At 39.8% G+C, this 18,614-nt stretch overlaps 1 protein-coding gene across 1 annotated transcript in view; it reads left to right on the top strand.

Annotated features, from left to right (window-relative positions):
* Positions 1-18,326, top strand: part of LOC138296505 (CD109 antigen-like) — a 775,136-nt gene extending 756,810 nt beyond the window's left edge. Inside the window, exons 32-33 of the mRNA XM_069235676.1 lie at positions 3,843-3,945; positions 17,919-18,326. Coding sequence (XP_069091777.1) covers positions 3,843-3,945; positions 17,919-18,088 — 273 coding nt within the window. The 3' untranslated portion in view covers positions 18,089-18,326. The remainder of the gene's footprint in view (positions 1-3,842; positions 3,946-17,918) is intronic.
* Positions 18,327-18,614: the final 288 nt, after the last annotated feature.

The raw sequence follows: 18,614 nt of genomic DNA on the forward strand, positions 1-18,614 counted from the left end.
GTATGTCACACACATGCTCTGCCTCTGTAACATTCAGAATGTCACATGAAATACTGTATGTGTCTTAAATGCGAAAAACAATAAAAACTGATTTTAAAAAATGAAGGTAGTGCTGAGGATGTGAACACAATGTTTTCTACAGTAGAAAGAGTTATGGCAGGTTGCTTAACTGTCATACAGAGTAGCTAATTACCCTACCTGCCTAGCAGAGCTCTATTTCTTATGTCCACTTAACCTTGTGAATCCTCACTACAATAAATTGAGATTGGGATGGCATTTATTTTCAGTACCTTCTCCCTACTTAGGAAACAAACTTCCGCCAAAACAGGTTTCTATATGTCAGCTTGTTAGAAATGGGGTCTCTAGTTGGCAGTGGTTTGCATCCTGTCCAATTAGGGACCCTCACTCTAGTCAGGGTAAGGAAGTCATGCAAGAAAGATAAACCCTGCTCACCCCCTTGGTAGCTCAGCATTATCAGTCATGCTTATCTCAGAGGCAATGTGTAGCGTATTTGGACACACACAGTAATACAGTGAAAACACCACAAAAGTTCTCCACACCAGTTTAGAGAAATAGCCAATATTTATCTGAGAAAAACAAGACCAAAACAACCAAAAATAAACATACACAAGCAAAGATACAAATTTCCAAAGATTAAATCTTAGTATAGCACTTAGAAATTCAATAGTTCCAACTGGGGCTATCACAACTTCTTGACAGAGTCGTTCCCAACAGTTGGACGCCACTCGCAGGGGAGTGTGGGCAGGTCACAGAGTCTCACAGACCTCAGGTGCAGTACCTTGGAAAACAAGGAAACAAAGACATTGTAAGGAGTTGGGAAGGTGAGGCATCTCTGGAGACAGTGCAGTGTCAGTTTCTAGGTGCTACCGGGGAGTTGAGGCATAGGTTCCTTATTGCTAGGCAGCACAGGTGAGGCATTTGTTCCTTACAGTCGCAGGGGAGGTGGCAAGGAGTCAGCTCCTTATGACAAGGTGGGGTTGATGAATCCAGCAGGACACAAGGCGTCGACTTTGCGGTGTTGTGATCATTCCACAGAACCACAAGTGCTGCGACAGAGTCGGATTAGGGTGTCACAGTCGTCAGTGACATGGAACTCAGGACTCAACCTGCGACAGGACTTCGGAGGTGCTGCAGCAGCGTCAGACCTGCAGCATCAGGCATGGCCGTGGAACTCAGCGGGACCATGGCTCTGGTGCAAGCAGCAGCACAGAGTTGGCAGTGGCGCCAGTTCCGAAGTCGGTCTTGAGTTGATGTACTTGTTTCTTCTTGGTTAGACCAGAACCCACTCCCAAGGCCCCAGGCCACTGGATTTGGCAAGTCAGGACTTTCAGCAAGTGAACCCAGGTGCTGGCAGATGAAGTCTTTGATGTCCCTGACACTTCTTAACAGGAGGCAACCTAAGTCCAATCCTTTGGAGAACCTTTGGAAGCAGGATATAGAAAGCAAAGTCCAGTCCTTTCACTCTCAGGGCAGAAGCAGCAGGTCAGCACAGTAAAGCAACAGACAGAGTGGTGTGGCAGTCCCTCCTATAGCTCATCTTCTTGGCAAAATATCCTCAGTCCAGAAGGATTTAACTTTGTGAGGTCAAAGGTCCAGAACTTAAACCAATTTATGCCTTTGAAGTGGGCAACCTTCAAAGAAAAGTCTTTGTAGTGCACAAGACCCTACCTTTCCTACCCTGGCCCCAGACTCACTCTAGGGGTTTAGAGACTGCTTTGTGTAAGGACAGGCATAGCCCTATTCTGGTGCAAGTGTCAGCTCCTCCCACCACTCTAGCTCAGGAAGACCCATCAGCATATGCTGGGCACACCTAAGCTCCCTTTGTGTGACTGTCTAGAATGAATTCACAAACAGCCCAGCTGTCATCATGACCCAGATATGTATTCCACAAACAGGCAGAGGCACAGAATGGTTAAGCAAGAAAATGCCCACTTTCTAAAAGAGGCATTTTCAAACTTACAATTTAAAAATCATCTTCACCAAAAGATGTGTTTTTAAATTGTGAGTTCAGTGCCCCCAAACTCCATATCTCTATCGGCTGCAAAGGGGAAATTACACTTAAAATATATTTCAATGCAATCTCCATGTTACCCTATGTAAGAGATAGTCCTTGCCATAGTGAAAGCCGAATGTAGCAGCATTTCACTATCATGACATGTAAAACACACCAGCACATGTCCTACGTTTTCAATATACTGTACCGTGCCCATGGAGCTGGCTTGGACCTACCTTTGTGGTGCTGTACATTTAGTAAAAGGGAAGGTTTGGGCCTGGTAAATGGGTGCACTTGCCAGGCGAAATGGTAATTTAAAATTGCCCACACAGACACTGCACTGGCAGACCTTAGACATGTTTGCAGGGCTACTCATATGGGTGGCGCAAACAGTGCTGCAGGCCCAGTAGTATTATTTGATTTACAGGCCCTGGGCACACCTGGTACACTATACTAGATACTTATTGGTAAATTAAATATGCATGGATCATGGATAAACCAATCACCAATACCATTTAGACAGAGAGCACGTAATCCAGCAAAAATGAAATGCAGCACGCAGTCAAAAACAGGAGGTTAGAAGCCAGAAGACAGGGGAAACCACGCCAAGAGGTGACAAGTCTAACACAACTCTTTTGCTAAAAGCTTACATCTCATCTGTTCCACCCAAAAAATTTCTAGATAGCCTTTGAACCGGGAAAACCTATTGGTAATGTATGCCATCTGCAAAATTAAAATCACACACTAAGATGTGGTCCACTCTTCATGCCTTTGGCATCTCATCACATAAATCATGCTCCTTCACTTGTTCCCTAGTTCTAGTTGCACACACTAACATTGTGATTGAGACTGCAGGGCCTGCAGCACAGCCAACCACCCTGGTATTTGAGTCACATGCTTATTGACTAGACTCTATTACTTGCTCTGTGCTTGTCAATCACACTGCCAATTTGGCATATCACCTGCCACGGATTTCAAGCATGTGCATAAAGAACTCTGCTAGAGCTCTGTGAGCACTGTTTGCAGCCTCAGTTCTCAAACAGTCCTCTAATGGACTTGAACTCTGACACAATCTATGAACTTGTAATAGGAAAATCAGAAATTGCTTACTAGGGTGTTCCAAGCACACTTTTTATGCCCACTACACAACAGAACCATCCTGCTTGAATCCACCACCAACCTTCCTTTAGTCCATTAGAGGCAATTGCAAAAATACAATTGATATCACAACTGCACATGTTTTCAAGGAGGTCTGCCATGTTTTCAGGTAGAACCAATATCTTGTATTGAATGGTTGTGCATCATGCACCTCTGTTTCGAAAGTCATTAAAGAAAAAAGATATGGACAGGTAACATCGACTAGGATTTACTTAAACTTAACCTAAACCTTTGCCTAAACCGAAAAACAAAATCCTCTGTACCGAGGATATCAAAGAGCAAAACTTAGTACTCCTCCTGTGTAGTGCTACGAGAATGGAGAATGGTCTGATAATGACTACACTGCTACAGTGTTATTACTTTTACAAAAAAATATTACAACTTGTCCTGTTTCTAACACTTCCTAAACCAAATCTAGCTCTCTAAACATACCGGCGCTTGTGCATTCATCCACAAACACACCCTCTCCATCCCACATTTGAATCCTATTAAACTTGTTTAGATAAAGAATTATGTTCTTGTGTTTAATTTATAATTTAACTAATGACGGTTTCTTCTGTGACATTGGCTTCTGTGTTGATTAGTGTTGATTTCAAATTGTTAATGGATCTGTTTTACAATGCATAACATGGAGTTTATTACATATGTTAAGGTGTTTATTTTCCTGTAGCTAAATCAAACAAAGATTTGTGTGGCCATTCCAGCAGTGAGAGACTCGAAAGTGGCATATACCCAAGATGCCTCAGTATCTGTAGTTGACTACTATGAACCCAGTAAGTATAATTCCTAAGAACTCTGCTATGTCATGGAGTCATACCACTGTTTGTGAAATTACTGCTCATTTGTTGCTGCAGAATCAAAATTTCATAATGATATGTTTGCCTATATGTAAGCGTGGAAGAGTTTCCTCCAGAACCAACCAGGAATACAGGTAAAGTGACCAATGCCTCCAGCATGGTTATCATAATCCATAACTTTGCATCAAATCAAGTGGGTAATTAGACACATTCATGAATAAACTTGCACTGTACCCCCAGACTTCAGTTACTCAAAGAATTCTCTATAGCTCACTTATTTTACTCCTCATAGTCCTGGCCCCTTGATGTACCTTCGTAAAAAAAAATTGTTATCCAGAGATTTTAATTTTTGATTCGTGTTTTTGTATTATTAGAGACCTAATTAAGCTTGGGTAGACATTGCTAATCCGGGCCATTTTTTTCTAGACAACATTTCAAAAAATGGTGGATGTGTTGCATGATGATGTATTATTTCAGGAACCATGATAACTATATACTTCATCTTGGTGTCAAAACATAGGTTTTGGGGGTCAAGTACTCTTACAGAGACAGAAAATAATTCCTCAGATCAACTCCCCCCCAATTTTCCAAAATGGCGGTGCTGTAATGATGTGTTCTAGCTATCATATTGGCAATTTATTTTAATATTTTTGTTTCAGGTTTTCCGTTGATTCAAAGTCATAAACATGAGCGAAGCAGGTGAGAGCAGAGGATCTTTACCTCCTGACAGAGTGTTGCTAACTACAAAATCTGAGTACTCTTGCAACAAAGAAAAATTTGTCATATGTCAAACTAAACAGAAAGAAGAGCTAACATGAACTGCGGCTGGACAGAAGAAAGTTTGAGATGCTGCAGAAATACGGCAAGACGAAGTTCACAAAAGATTGATACTGATGGGTGAAGAAGATAATATTTTCTTATTGGAACAGCAAGTGCTACAGGTTGCATACAATGGAAAAAAGGCTGGGAAAAATCATCAATAAATAGCAGAACCAGTGAATCACAACAAGAATCTGAGTCTTCTGAGAAAGCGACGACAACCAATCCCAATGCTCATCCACTTAGAAGATTGATGGCTACCCCTCGTACACCCCTAACAACTGATCAGAAAGCAGTGGAGTTTCAATGTGTTATCTGTGGTTTAGCCAGAACAAATGCAAAGGGATTGACGAAAGAGGAAAATACAGAGTATGTGAGTCTCAAAGGACAAACATGTTTTTATCTGCAGCTAGTTTCTTTCAAGATGACGTTTTCACCCAAGTAGCTGATCTAAACACAGAGGTGAATATATTTGCAGCAAATTTGTATGCCCACCCAAATTCCATATGTGCATACATTCAAACATTTTAATGTACAATGAGCTCCCAGTAGCAGCATAACGGCGAGCCTTCAGTTGAGTTTGCACTGTTTAAAATAGCAAATTAAGTTTTAATGGCACGTTTGAATGCTGGCTTCAGGTTCACACTCTGAGATCAGACAAATAATGGTCAACATTGATGAAACTGTAGTCATCTATAATAATGAAATTAAGGTTTTTCTGGTGAGAATGTATAATGGCGGAATTCGGTTTTGTCAGTCTAACAAAGAGAATGAGCCACTTATGGTGTACTCAGCTGATATGACTCCTGACGTTCTTGCTGCCAAAATAAGATCACAGCATGCAGTAAAATCAGCAGGAACCATTTTAAGAAACATCTTGAAAATTTAGATTTTGGACTTACTGACAAATTTTGTGATGCCCCAGAATCCCACAAATCATGGGAGTCAACAAAAATGCCTGATGTCTTAACATTTTTACATCATTGTTCTTGAGTTTGGAACAGAAGCCAACATTGATGATGGCTTTGGAGATATAAGCTAAGAAGTGGAAGAGAATCCCATGAACTGACTTGGTTATGCTGTGTATATGTACTATTTTATCCAAATCATGTATTATGAATTACATCGCAGCGAAAAGAAAACTCTGCTACGCATGATGACTGCCCACACAATCTACGACAAGTGCAAAAGTAGAGAGCTAATAACTTCAATGAATAGGGTTGGTGTCTCAACAAGTTATAATGACATAGTATGGAGCAGGAACTTGTTAGCAGCTAATGTTGTAATGTCCTGTGGATCTGACAGCACAACACTTCCTACTCACTTTACCAGGAAAGCATTTACAATTGCTGCTCTTGATAATTTTTATTTCGAAGACAGCTCTTCTTCGTCTGGAACATCCAGAACACGATACTTCCAAGGTCCTTTTTCAAGACTGTGCCAATGAAGTGGCTGCTGGAAAACAAGCTATATCAGCTGTAGCCATAAACAAGTGAAGCTGCAAACTTTTAATCCAACTGCCTTGCCAACGTGTGCAAAATCACTGAAAGCTATCAACATGTTCCAGTATACCAGAAAGTTTCAAAGTGTCTGAGGACATGGATCTACTTCTTTTTGCTGTACAACAAGCTGTGTCAGTTGTAAGCATAAACAAGTGAAGCTTCAAACTTATAACCCAGCTGCTTTGCCAACATGTGCCAAATCACTACAAGCCGTCAACATGTTCCAGTATAACAGAAAGCTTCAAAGTGGCTGAGGACATGGATCTTCTTCTTCCTGATGCTGCGATCCGCAAAGTTGATTTAACTGAATTTATCATATTGCTTATTCAGTACGGACTGAAGGATGAAGAAAAGCCAGTTCCTCCGTAGGCTGGAGTTCATTCTCTGATTTCCAAGAATACTGTCACACTGAAGAAGGTTGGGTTTTTACCAGTATTACCATCTCCAGGCACAAACTATGCAACAGTATACACAGCTCTAACAAATTTCCAAAATGTGCATGCTAAGCTTGAAGACGAGCCCATCCAGCCAATTTTCTGTGATGAAGGTGCTTTCTGTATTGTAGCTGACATTTGTATGAGTAATTCAGTAGATTATGATGATCTTAATCCAATGTGGGTGTTTCCTACATGATAAAAGTTGTGTTGCTGTGTGCAGGAAGTTCTCAGCGAATGTCGCATAAATGATGCACTTTTTTAGGCTGAAATCTTTAGAAGCAAAACTATCCAGTCAGTTTTGAGCTGAACGCATTATGTTGGTTCGTTACAAAGTATGCTCATCATATCTGAGGCTATAGAAATATTCCATTAAAATGCTTTCTGGAACAAGAATGACAAATTAGATTTTGCATATCTTATCTCAAAAGGGATAAGTGCAAAGGGTGCACTTCATGCAAAGGACATGTTTTGCAAAGCCATGCAATGTTCTATACACTCAGTTCAAAATCAGAAACCCTGAAAAACAAGTTTGTAGAGTTTGTCAATGAATGTGAAGAAAAATCAGAACTTTGCAAGTACTGTGGAAATGTTTTACACATGATAGCTCGAGAGAAAAACTTGGTACATAGTAATCAGGAAGGTGTTTGGGAGCTGCACGTGAAGACTGTGGAGTCACTGATTTCTGTGTTTTGCGAATTGGATTGCATAAACTATGGGTCCTGGTATTTGGTAAGAGAGAAGAAGTTAGAGGTGGAAAAAACATACCTCTATAGGAAATTAATCCAAAGACAATTTGTGTTGAAAGACAGAGAGGGAGTTTTCAGTGTTATGGCTCCAGATATGAAACTGGAACAGACAATCCAGAAATCACAAAAAAAGGTCCAAGGTAATTGTTGGTCAGGCACGTAAATGTAAATATGCTGCTCAATGGCAGCTAGTTTACCATGAAGTCCTTTCTATTTGGAATGTTTTCAGAGAGATGGCAAGTTCAAAATTAATGGACAATTGTGAAACTGTTTCGCACCATAAACTTGTGGGAAAGAGAGGGGACGTTTCAATAAACATATTGACAGCCTTCTTTGAAATGACTTAGCCTGTGTGACTACACAACTTCGTGACCAACCAATATGTGGATAATGATATAAAGACATGTCTACTAGATATCCTGGAACATGGATTGAAACTATACGCAGAACTGAAGCAGGGGAGATTTGTATTGAAAGAGAAAAAGCTGTTTGACATAATCACTAAAGCTAAACTTAACACAGTAAATTGCCATAGTAAGAGTTTCGTCCAACCGTCCGCTACAAAACAGGTTACAAAAAAACAGTTTCACAAGCACTTAAAGAGATGGATGTGAAAAACGAAAGGGGGGACTTTATCAAGGACCTTATGTTGCATGATCTTCTTCCAACAAACTCATTATTTGATGGGAATGCTGCAATGAATCCAGTGAAGCTCAAACTCGTACAAGAGCTCAAAAAATAACTTTCACCTGAAGAATTTCAGTTTGAAAAGGTGTCCCAGTTGAAAACTGCTGTTGTTGTGGACTATATGTCACAATTGTGAAGGGTCAGGATTTCCAACATGTAAACATTTGGAGAGTTCATTCAGACTGTTCTATAGATATCAAAGTCAATGTGCACCTTTCATGAACTGCACATTATCTTTGACAGTTATCTTAAGTGATCTGTCAAAGAATGTAAGAGAATCAAACGAATGTCTGCAAGTGGAACAATGGACCTTGTCTTCACCAATACCTGTGCAACTTGAAAAATTCTGGTCATCGACCTCAAACAAGATAAATTTGGATATGTTAACTCACCAAAACATTGCTGATGCTTCAGTGAACCCTCAATTTCCAATTATTGCAAGTTGAATTATTGTCAATGAGGAGTTGGTGCCTCAGAGAGATATTCAGAAGGTGCCGGACATATTGTTCAAGAACTAAACAGCAAATTGGAGGTAGCTGAACTTTGTTTTGTGCCACATGTTGAGTGGGTTGTTCGAAATGGTTACAATTGGGTCATTGTACTGGCAAATGACACATATGCTATTATTATGGTGCTACTTAGATTTGTTGCAAAGTTCATAAATCAAGGATTGTCAGAGTTATGGATACATCCTGGAATAGGCGAGGAAAGACATATAACCCGCTTTGTATTCTGTGCAATAAATCTGACCCAGAGATGCCCAGTGCTCTTATCAAAGCACATATTTTTACGGGTAATGAAACTATGAGCAACACTGGAACAAAGGTTTGAGCTTTATCTGCTGAACCTGTGAAGTTTCTAAATGGATTTGCTGAGACAGAAGAAGAATGTGGCTTTAAAGATGTAGAAAAATACCTAGTGCATGTGTGGAAAATAAATTCTGACTGTAACACATTTGGCCATCTTCGGCACAGTATGTTCAGGAGATCAGTCTTGCTAAATTACCTTCCACCGACATCATAATCTGTGCATGGACACATTAAAAGAGTGTTCTACTTCATTAGAAGATGTGTAAATGTTTTGGATCATGCATATGTAGAGAAATATCTGTGTGAATTTGGTTGGGAAGATATTGATAGGGTGCTAAAACATACACAATTTCAAAACCTCTACCCACTGAACCTACACATACATGTACTTGCAAAATCTTTTGTTACAAAAAGATGTTCCTGTCAATATTCTTTTATCAAATGTTCAATGTTCTGCAAGTGTACCACCAATAAAGTAAACTATGAAAATGTGTCTAAAGCAGGAGTGCTAAAGATTTTTTTCTTATTCAGATCGTAAACGTTGGCGTATACATAAAAGGATTAAAAAACATAATTTTTTGTTTCATTTTCATATATGTCTCTTCTTTCTCTAGTATAGCCACCTTTTTAGAAAATTGAGGAAGGGTTGCTCTGAGGGGGTAATTTCTGTCTCTATAAGACTTCTTGACCCCCAAAACTTATGTTTTGACATCAAAATGAAGTGTGTAAGTCTCATGGTTCCAGAAATATTATATCAGCACTGCAACACATCTGCCATTTTTAAAAATGTAATCCTAAAAAATGCGGCCTTGGTCAGCAATGTCTACCCAAGATAAATTACTTCTCTATTGATCCAGAAACACAAATAAAAAATGAAAATCTCTGGAGATATATAATGGGACCACGATTAACAGTGGCAAACAATGCAAGAAAATGCCTTCATTTTATTATTTTTGCAGTCTCAATATCTGCTGCAGACACCATTGTAATTAATGCTTCTTTACATCTTGTGATGGACATCGTGTTTGCTCATGAATGGATGGTATAAGAACCCCTTTTCAGAGAGCCATGGGGTACAAATGGGCCACTGTGGTGGTTGAGGCCTTTTAATCCTGATGTGCCAGGCCATGAGCACATATGGATCCTGAACAAATGGGCCAAGTACCTGTTCTGCACATGACTCTCAGTGGTGGCAGCTGTGGACAAGCAGTCACATTCATTGTATGCCCCAGCAGAAAACACTGCAAAGCTAATAGTCCTTCAACACATGCTTGGAAGTGACTAGAGTTCACACCTGGATGTCAGTCACAGTGATATGTGCATCACTGTGTTAATCCAGGGCTCCTAGCCCTGTTCTTTATGGTTCCTTTATCAGCACAATCTCCTTCTTGAGATGTGTCCAGGCCCTTTCCTTGTGATCTGTCCCTGAGTCAAGGAGCTTGGACTTCAGCCATTTTACATCAACTCTCTTCAACCAGTCCATGTATGTAGCCCTGTCCATGCACCAGTGCTTCATATATTCCTAGGGCTAATGGTGTTTTATAGAGTGATGAGGGGGTCACTCAGGCTCAGCTCCTGCTTCGCTGCTAAAACGTGCAAACTTTGCTCCTTTGCAGAAGCAAATAGAAACTAATGCTACTTTTCCTTCTTCATTCCAAGGCAAATCTCTGTAGGGTCATCCTACCTTGCAGCTACAGTTACAACACATGTGACAGAGAAGTGGAAAGGTTTACCTTCTTTGTCTTGTTAGTTTGACTGGTGTCAGAAAAGCATGGAGACTGAAGCCATGGCCATTGAGCACACATTTGTTAGCATTATCATTCAAAGTCCACATTTCTAGGTCCTTTGCCTACATATATATTTTTTAATGTTAAATGCTACCTTGGGTGTATTCAGATAGGCCCTCCTTACATCCAGCATGCATTATTATTATACGAAGGCCATGCCACACTACACAACTGTGCATGTTGCATAGTTTCAAGTGCTTAGAGACAGAGTACCTCATTTGGTCAGAACTTCCTTCTCTTTCCTTCACCCTTTCTGTAGATCTACTTGCCCTTCTTTCTCTACTTTACCTCTCTCCTTCATACTCTTACTGTACTGTCTCCTTTCCCTGTTTTTCAACGTCCCTCACTCCTCTCCTTCCATTGTCTTCCTCTTTCTTGAAATCTCTTCTTCTCTAATTTCATTTTCTCCTGTCTCATTTTCTTCATCTGTCCCTTAGTCCATGTCTTTGCCCTTCATAATTTTAAATTTGAGTTATTGTATCTTCTTTCAGTATGCTCGCTGTCTTGAATGTTTTCATTGTCTCAAGATGATCAAACACCATTAAATGACCATACCTATGAAAGCGCAGCCAAAGATGTTTCAGTTTATTGCTGCTGATAAAAATGCACCTGTGACCATGCACCAACATGTTGCACTCTGTTTTCAAGACCACAGTCTCTTCTTTACTGAAGTTAAAATATTGTAATCAGGCTAAGCTTTTTATTTCACCACTTTTCGGCTCTACTTTGAATTTGCTAATGTATTTTGAAGTTGTCACTGCTGTATACCGAACGGTTTACCTGTTTCTCTTTCTCTCTCTGATATCTGTTTTGCCAGTCATGGTGTCTGCTCCCTTCAGAGGGAATGGATAGAGCGAAGTCCAGAGTGAGGTTTAAGAAGCAGCAGGTTATTGGCTAACTATTTTCATACATTAAAGGGGGGAAAGTGCTTCAATAGAGGATCGTGCAGGGAAGATTATCGAAAAGACATATTTTGAGGGAGTACTATATTATTAGTAGTGGACAGAACTCACTGAGTTGCACTCTACAGAATGCTGTGGAGGTACATAAAAACTTTGCGAGATTCCACAGAGTTCCACGGGCAGAATTGGGCATGCTGTGCTGCAGCACTGATTTTTAGCACAGGGAGATTTTTCTGTGCAATAAAATCAGTGCAAGTGGCACCACACAGTGCATCAGAGGGCGATGCTTCTTTCTGCCACTCAAGTAGATTTTCTACATGAGCGGCAGCTTTCTCAACACAAATGGCTGTGACCTGCCGCAACCACCCGCATTGAGAAATCTCACATGGAGGTGTTTAGTGCCTGAAATTTGCACTTCGGGATGCATATTTTCATGCTCTCTAACTTAACGTTAGAGTGCCGCATGCAGGAAAAACCTCCACCACATAACAATCATCTTCCATGAACTTCTTTATCTTTGTGCAGGTCCTTTGTGGGTTCAGCCATGGAGGGGGGCTGATAAGACACCATATGCAATAAAAACTTGTAGATGAGTGGGCATCAGCCAAAGATTATCATCTACTTCAGAGTTCTTAGTGAAATCACAGACAATTTGAGCTTTTCTCTTGTCTTTGTTGTTACTTGGACCTCCCTGAAGGAAAACAAGCCCATTGTTAATATTTTTAGTCATGCCAGTTGCCCATTGACTGTGGCACTAAGACCCATTCTGTTACCCTTGTGACAATTTGAACCACTACATCCATACGTGAACCTTACTGAACTCCCAAGTATGCCCTTTTTAGGCTATGAATTTTTGGGGATAACAAGGGCGAACATTCAAGACTTACTTTTGAAGGGTGGTTGTGCGGCAGAACAGTAGTTTCAGCTAGTATTTGTGAACTTAGGCAGGAGAAAACACGAATGACTCCCATACACAACTCTTTTAGGGTCATTCATTTTTGCATTTCAAAAATAAACCTGGCTTTGTTACTTTTTGTAATACAAACATGCTAAAACAAATCAGCCACTTAAATCCGGTGCTGGTGACATAGATCAAGGCTCCTTATTGAGATTCATACTCTTTTTTTATTTTCTTGGGATAGTCCTATGTAGTCAGTCAGATTATATAGTACTTAACATTGGAGTTCAGTCTGTTTTCTAGTACTCACACTTTTAAAAGTTAGGAGCACAGTGATAATTTATGTTTTGTTTATATTTAGGTTGCTTTTATGTAGAGCATGCTATGGTACTTTCTAAACCCCATTCTCAGCAGCCTGGCACCTCACAACAGGATGTCAATTATATGGGAAACAATGTTAAATATATATAATCACATTTGATTTGCAGTAACCTTCTGGTCTGCTATTCGTAAGGAATGTCTGTTTTCCTAACATTCCTCAGGTGGTTTTCAGCACACTTAGCTATAGCATTCATATGTCCTTCTAAATTAAGTTTTGAGTCAAGAGTGATGCCAAGAGCTTTAGGTGTGGTACCTACTTTTGAAGAGATTCCTGTCTAATTTAGAATGACTGCTCATTCTGAGATATGTTAGAAACATGATTTAGGAGAGAGGATCAGAAATGTTGCTCTTTGTGGGTTCAGATTCACTTCCCCCATCCATGACTGAAACTTAGAAGTACATGTAGTTAGATTATGGATGTTATTCATTCTCTCCCACTTCAGATATAATGAGTATCATATATGTGTTTGTGGATGGATAATGCAAGTTTAAGTCGAGGTTCAGCCAAAGGCTCACCTAGATTTGAGCCTCACGGTACTGCAAAGACTTTTGGTGAGTGTTCATATAGTATTGTCAGGGGAATTTTATAATTAGTAGCGGAAACTGCAGGTGATGGATGAAAAGCCATTAAGGGTGTCATCAACTTTTCTAAAAGCAAAAGTCAGATAAGAAATCGGTCAGGATGTGTAGTCTGTCAATGTGCTCTTTGAATTTAATCACAGCACACATTTCAAACAAATTGGACAGTTATGGGCACTTAGTGATCGGCCTACATAAAGTTTCTTTAGTAATGCATGAACATCGCCTATTAGTATAAGATAGGGAACTATATTTTCTTTGGTGGGGGGATTTATTACGTTGTGGTTGAGAGGCCCTCAATAGATGTCTTTTTCAGTATGTATAGAAATATAATAGTCTAAGTCAAGTGCAGGTCTACTTCCAGCAACCACTTAAGTGTCAGGGTAGTTCTGCGAGTAAAGGCACACCATTTAGATGTATGTGATTAGCCAGAGTAAGTTGGCAGCTTGTTCCTGGTGGCATTGCTTTTGTGGAAGAGGTGAATGGTAAATTCTTGCAATCTAGATTAATTGATCTGGACTAGCATTGTGTTTAGTAGATTGACATAAAAAAAATGATTGAAGAACTTTCTTTTGGAATGTTTGACCATGCTGTGTGTTTTCACCGATGAGACTGTTCCTTATAGCAGGGATTTGTCTCTTCTGCCAGCACAATGTGTGCGTTTGAAGGGGAGGCAGGAACAGGGAAACATGTACTAAGCCTCTCTAACGTGAGGCACTGAAAAGTAAGAAAATAAACAAAACGTACTGCTCCTCATTCTACAATAAATTAATGGTGTTGGAGTGCCTATTTGCAGGTGTTTCTGGCCTTGCCTTATGTAAACATGATAAAGAGATGAATGGCGACCAGCATGGTCCAGGGATTGAGGAGCATATTTTGAGCATAATCCCCTTTTCACAACTAAACACTTTCCATGTTTCTGAAATTAAAAATTGTGTAAAATATTCTGTGGAATGAGAACAAAGGTAGTAAATGTAATGAGTTAACACAGCAGTCTACACTGCAACGCAAGAAGAAAACAAAACTTTAACTGCTGAAACGGCTTTGGTGACAGAACAATGGTCCAATGGGTGGGCAAAAATCAAGTAATGAGGATAGCAGCAAAACAAAAGCAGAAACAGATGACTACGACAGTCAATCTCAAAGCCTAAAGTGGATGGAAAAGTATGAGATACAATGCTGCCGCTCAAGAGAGCAGTAAAAATTAGGTTAGGTACCCTGACATTCGCTAAATTTAGAGAATGGCAGGACAAAAATCAGATAGTGTGGATAGGATCCAATCGAAAGCAGAACATTGACAACAGATGACAAAGACAGCCAATCACAGAACCTAAAGTGGATGGAAAGGTACGGGATACAATTCTGCCTAGCACGACAGCAGTAAAAAAACTAGCATTTGCAATGCAATGGGTCTTGAGTTTGCCCGAGTTGGAGCTATTAGCGTTGTAAATTCCTAACTTGACTTTTCTTGCCACATAATTTGAAAATGAAAAGTTTAACAGTTGATATAAGCAAGCCGATTTAAAGCACCACGGCCGCCATGAGCGCGAAGGAGAGAGACAAAAAGAAAAATAAGTATGCTCACAGTGAAACGTATCAGCAATAGTGCAATTATCCATGTAACAGGGTTGATGGCCAAGGTGGTAACAACACTGCCCCAAGGAGGGACAAATGTAAAGCATTTAACTATGAAAACAAAGGATTTTTGAAAGGCAAGCCCATGAATGAGTTATAGTGATGGGCTTGGGGTGGGTGTGGTTAAAAGCCCACACAGAGATTACAACAGGCCAGAGTGCTTGTGTGCTTAACTTAAAAAGGGGATAGTGAGCCCTGAGCCAGGCCTGCTCTAAAAGCAGACATGAGACTGCATCCAACTGGGAAAAAGCCAGGGTGGCCGAATGACCAGTCCTTTACTTACACATTACACCTCACAAAACCCCAAATATGTTTACAATGAAAATAGTGCACATAATATTGCAACACTGGCAGAAGGGGTACTGCTTAATTTGACCTGGTGGTTGCAGGTCTGGCCCACCGGCGTTCTTTTTTGGGGTATGGGACTCATTGTCAGTCATTAGTCTTTGACACTGAAGGAGAGAAGGAAACATGGAAGAGAATACAGAAAAACTGTGCGAAATTGAGAAAGCAAAGAGGAAAAAGAACCTGCAAGAGTGTGATAAAGGGGGAGGGAGGACATTGGTGGAATAAAGACATCTGAGGTGAATTCAAGACAAACCACCTTCGTATTTGCCAATCCTGGCATTTGAAAGGCTGCTGGATGGTTTCTGATACAAAATTTGGGCCCGGCACTTATTCTTTTACAAATGAAGCACTGGAGAAGAGATGAGGGAAGCAGACAGTCTACTTAATGCAAATGGCTGTACTTAGAAGAAAGTGCACTTCATTCTTATTTTAGTAAACGGTGTTATCTGTAGCAACATAACTTTACCATTACATCAACATGTGTGTGAGTCTTGTCGGCATTTACAGCACACACTGTGGTGAGCAAATAGGCTGTTAAGTCTGACTGAAGCAGACAAACACCGCTTTGTGAACCGTCGTCAAAACACCTTTGCTTTTTAGGTTTTTTAAAGTACGTCTTTGTTAACACACCTTTGATGCAGGAATCGTGTACTCTGGCCCTCTGCATACCATATCTCAGTATCCGAGAGGAGGTGCAGTGAGAATAGTAAATACACACTTCAGGGATGCGACAGTGTTGTGGCGGGGGGCATTTGGGAGGGGGTCAAAATGCACTATGTGTGGTGCCGGCCGGTGCTAGTAAGATACGGGTAGAAGCTGTACATTACAGAGAGCATTCTTGCTGTGGTCTGGGCCCAGAAACAAGGAGACAGGCAAGAAATGAACCTTAACCAGAGGTGACAGACAAAGAGTACAAATTTCTTAACTGCTATAAAGAGGATCACTTTTCACACAAGGGCGATGTGAGTGAGATGAAAATGGCTTACAGATCTTGATAAAAAAAGTGAAATAAGAATTACAAGACAAGACAGGGATGGAAACAAAGATAGTTACAAACATACAGCGAGGAAGGGACTGATATATGCAGGAACTGTGCATTAAGGAGAATGGCCACACAGTTAGAGACAGATGGCTGGAACAAAAGAAATTTATAAACACATGGTAACATATATATAGACAAGGAGACAGATTGAGACAGACAGCCAGAGGAACAGACAGAGGCATAGAGGGGTACATACAAGAGTAATATTCAAGCAAGCAGAGTAAGTGACATTCAAAGAGAGAGGAGGGCAACACATAAATAGCAGTGAACACGCGTTAGCTAATTGAGCACCATGTAACTGGCAAAAGTGCAGATATCCATGTAACAGGGTTGATGTCATGCAAAATGCTCGACTACTGCCCAGCTAGATTGCACTGTAAAATAAAGAGAAAAGGTAGTCCAGAAACCATACTGAAAACATGGAGCCTCGTATGTTTTCGGTAGTTGGTTGGTGTGCTCGAGGACGGCTACACACCAGAAAAGGCATGACGTATGCATGCCTTTCACAAATTAAATCAAGCAAATTTTAAGAGGCAACCCCACAAACCAACCAAACTCATGAGAGTGAGATGGCGTGGTCACAAGCCATAGAGAACGGAACAGAGCGCTTTGTGCTCGACCCTAATGAGGTTGGGAACCTTGCCATTTGCTAAACTGATTGTAAAAGGGAGTAAAAAATCACATCTTAGTTCTGTAAATTGTGCACTTGATGCTTGCATAGAAGAAATGAGACACTTCAAGGTATTAACGTAACTCAATGATTCAATTGTTTGTAATGTTAGTAAAACTCCCTTGATTATACTTATACTTTTAATGTAATTTATGAACTTTCTCTGATGCACAAATCATCTTAATTTAAATTCTCCTTCACTTTTTATCATGCCAACTCTTTAGTAATGCTTATTAATTAGTTCGAAAATTTTGATAAAGTATTGCATACATTGATTACTATTGTAATTGTATAATTTCAAATTATTTCAACATTGTAATACTGAATTAATTGTTTAGTCAGGTCTTTGTCCCAAATGAATGCTTTTGAATAGACTGGAAATACTGATGGGCACTTTCTAAATATGTCTATATTGGAAAGTAAGAATGTTTATCAATATATTGTAGTCAACGTTTTCCACCGATAATCAGGATTAGTAGTTGTACGTTTTTGTCGATAGTACAAAAAATAGTATTTGGACATGTGCGGGATTGCTGTCTGACAAAAACGCTTGTCCTAACACAGTGGCAGTAAAGATGATTAGAAGTGAGCATTAGTAAAATAAAAATGACGTTATGCGCATGCATGCTTTATGAACCTTATCATTCTTTAGTATTTTTAGCATTATGCCAGTACTTACCGAATCTTTTGTGTTATTTTTTTAACAGAAAGAAGAGCAGAAAGAAGCTATAATTCAAAGGTGATGCAGAATCTATCACCCTGTGTGTTCTGTAAAAAGAACTGCGAATTTTGTTCAAACATTTCCATTCAGTTGCTACCCCAGTCACCACTATATGCTATTTTCACCAGTTTGCTTATAATACATTTTATTTTGTAGTGAACATGGCTGTTAGGAGATTGTCATTATGCTAGATTTATAAAACTACCTGTATCTTGCCTTGATTTGATTGGCTACTTTGTTTATTGAAAACCTCCAATCCCATCAAAGAATCTGTTTATTTTTTGTAACTGAGACGCAAACATTCACAGTGTTACATAGCAGATAAAATAGGCCATCAAGGAAAAGATATGGTCATTAATTCCTCAGTGTTATAATAAAACACATTTTATTTTAACTGTTTCTGCGTGTTGTTTTATTAATTTAGGAGAAAATTAGGTTCTGCATGCCTTAACACAAAATTAAATAACATTGGATAAAGTACCATGAAATTATAAAATATTGTAACGTTATATAATGTATTGTAGAAACAAAATGTCAGTCTGAAACATTTGTTTGAGTCTCTGAACTGATTTTCCAGTTGCATGTGATATGATGCCAAAACAGGCAGCGGCGGCTGCTGCAGATTTCAAGGGGAACAGCAGGGGGGGTGTAGGGGATGGAATAAATTAAATTTAAAAAAAAC

This window comes from Pleurodeles waltl, chromosome 5 (assembly GCF_031143425.1).
Source record: "Pleurodeles waltl isolate 20211129_DDA chromosome 5, aPleWal1.hap1.20221129, whole genome shotgun sequence".
NCBI classification, from domain to species: Eukaryota; Metazoa; Chordata; class Amphibia; order Caudata; family Salamandridae; genus Pleurodeles; species Pleurodeles waltl.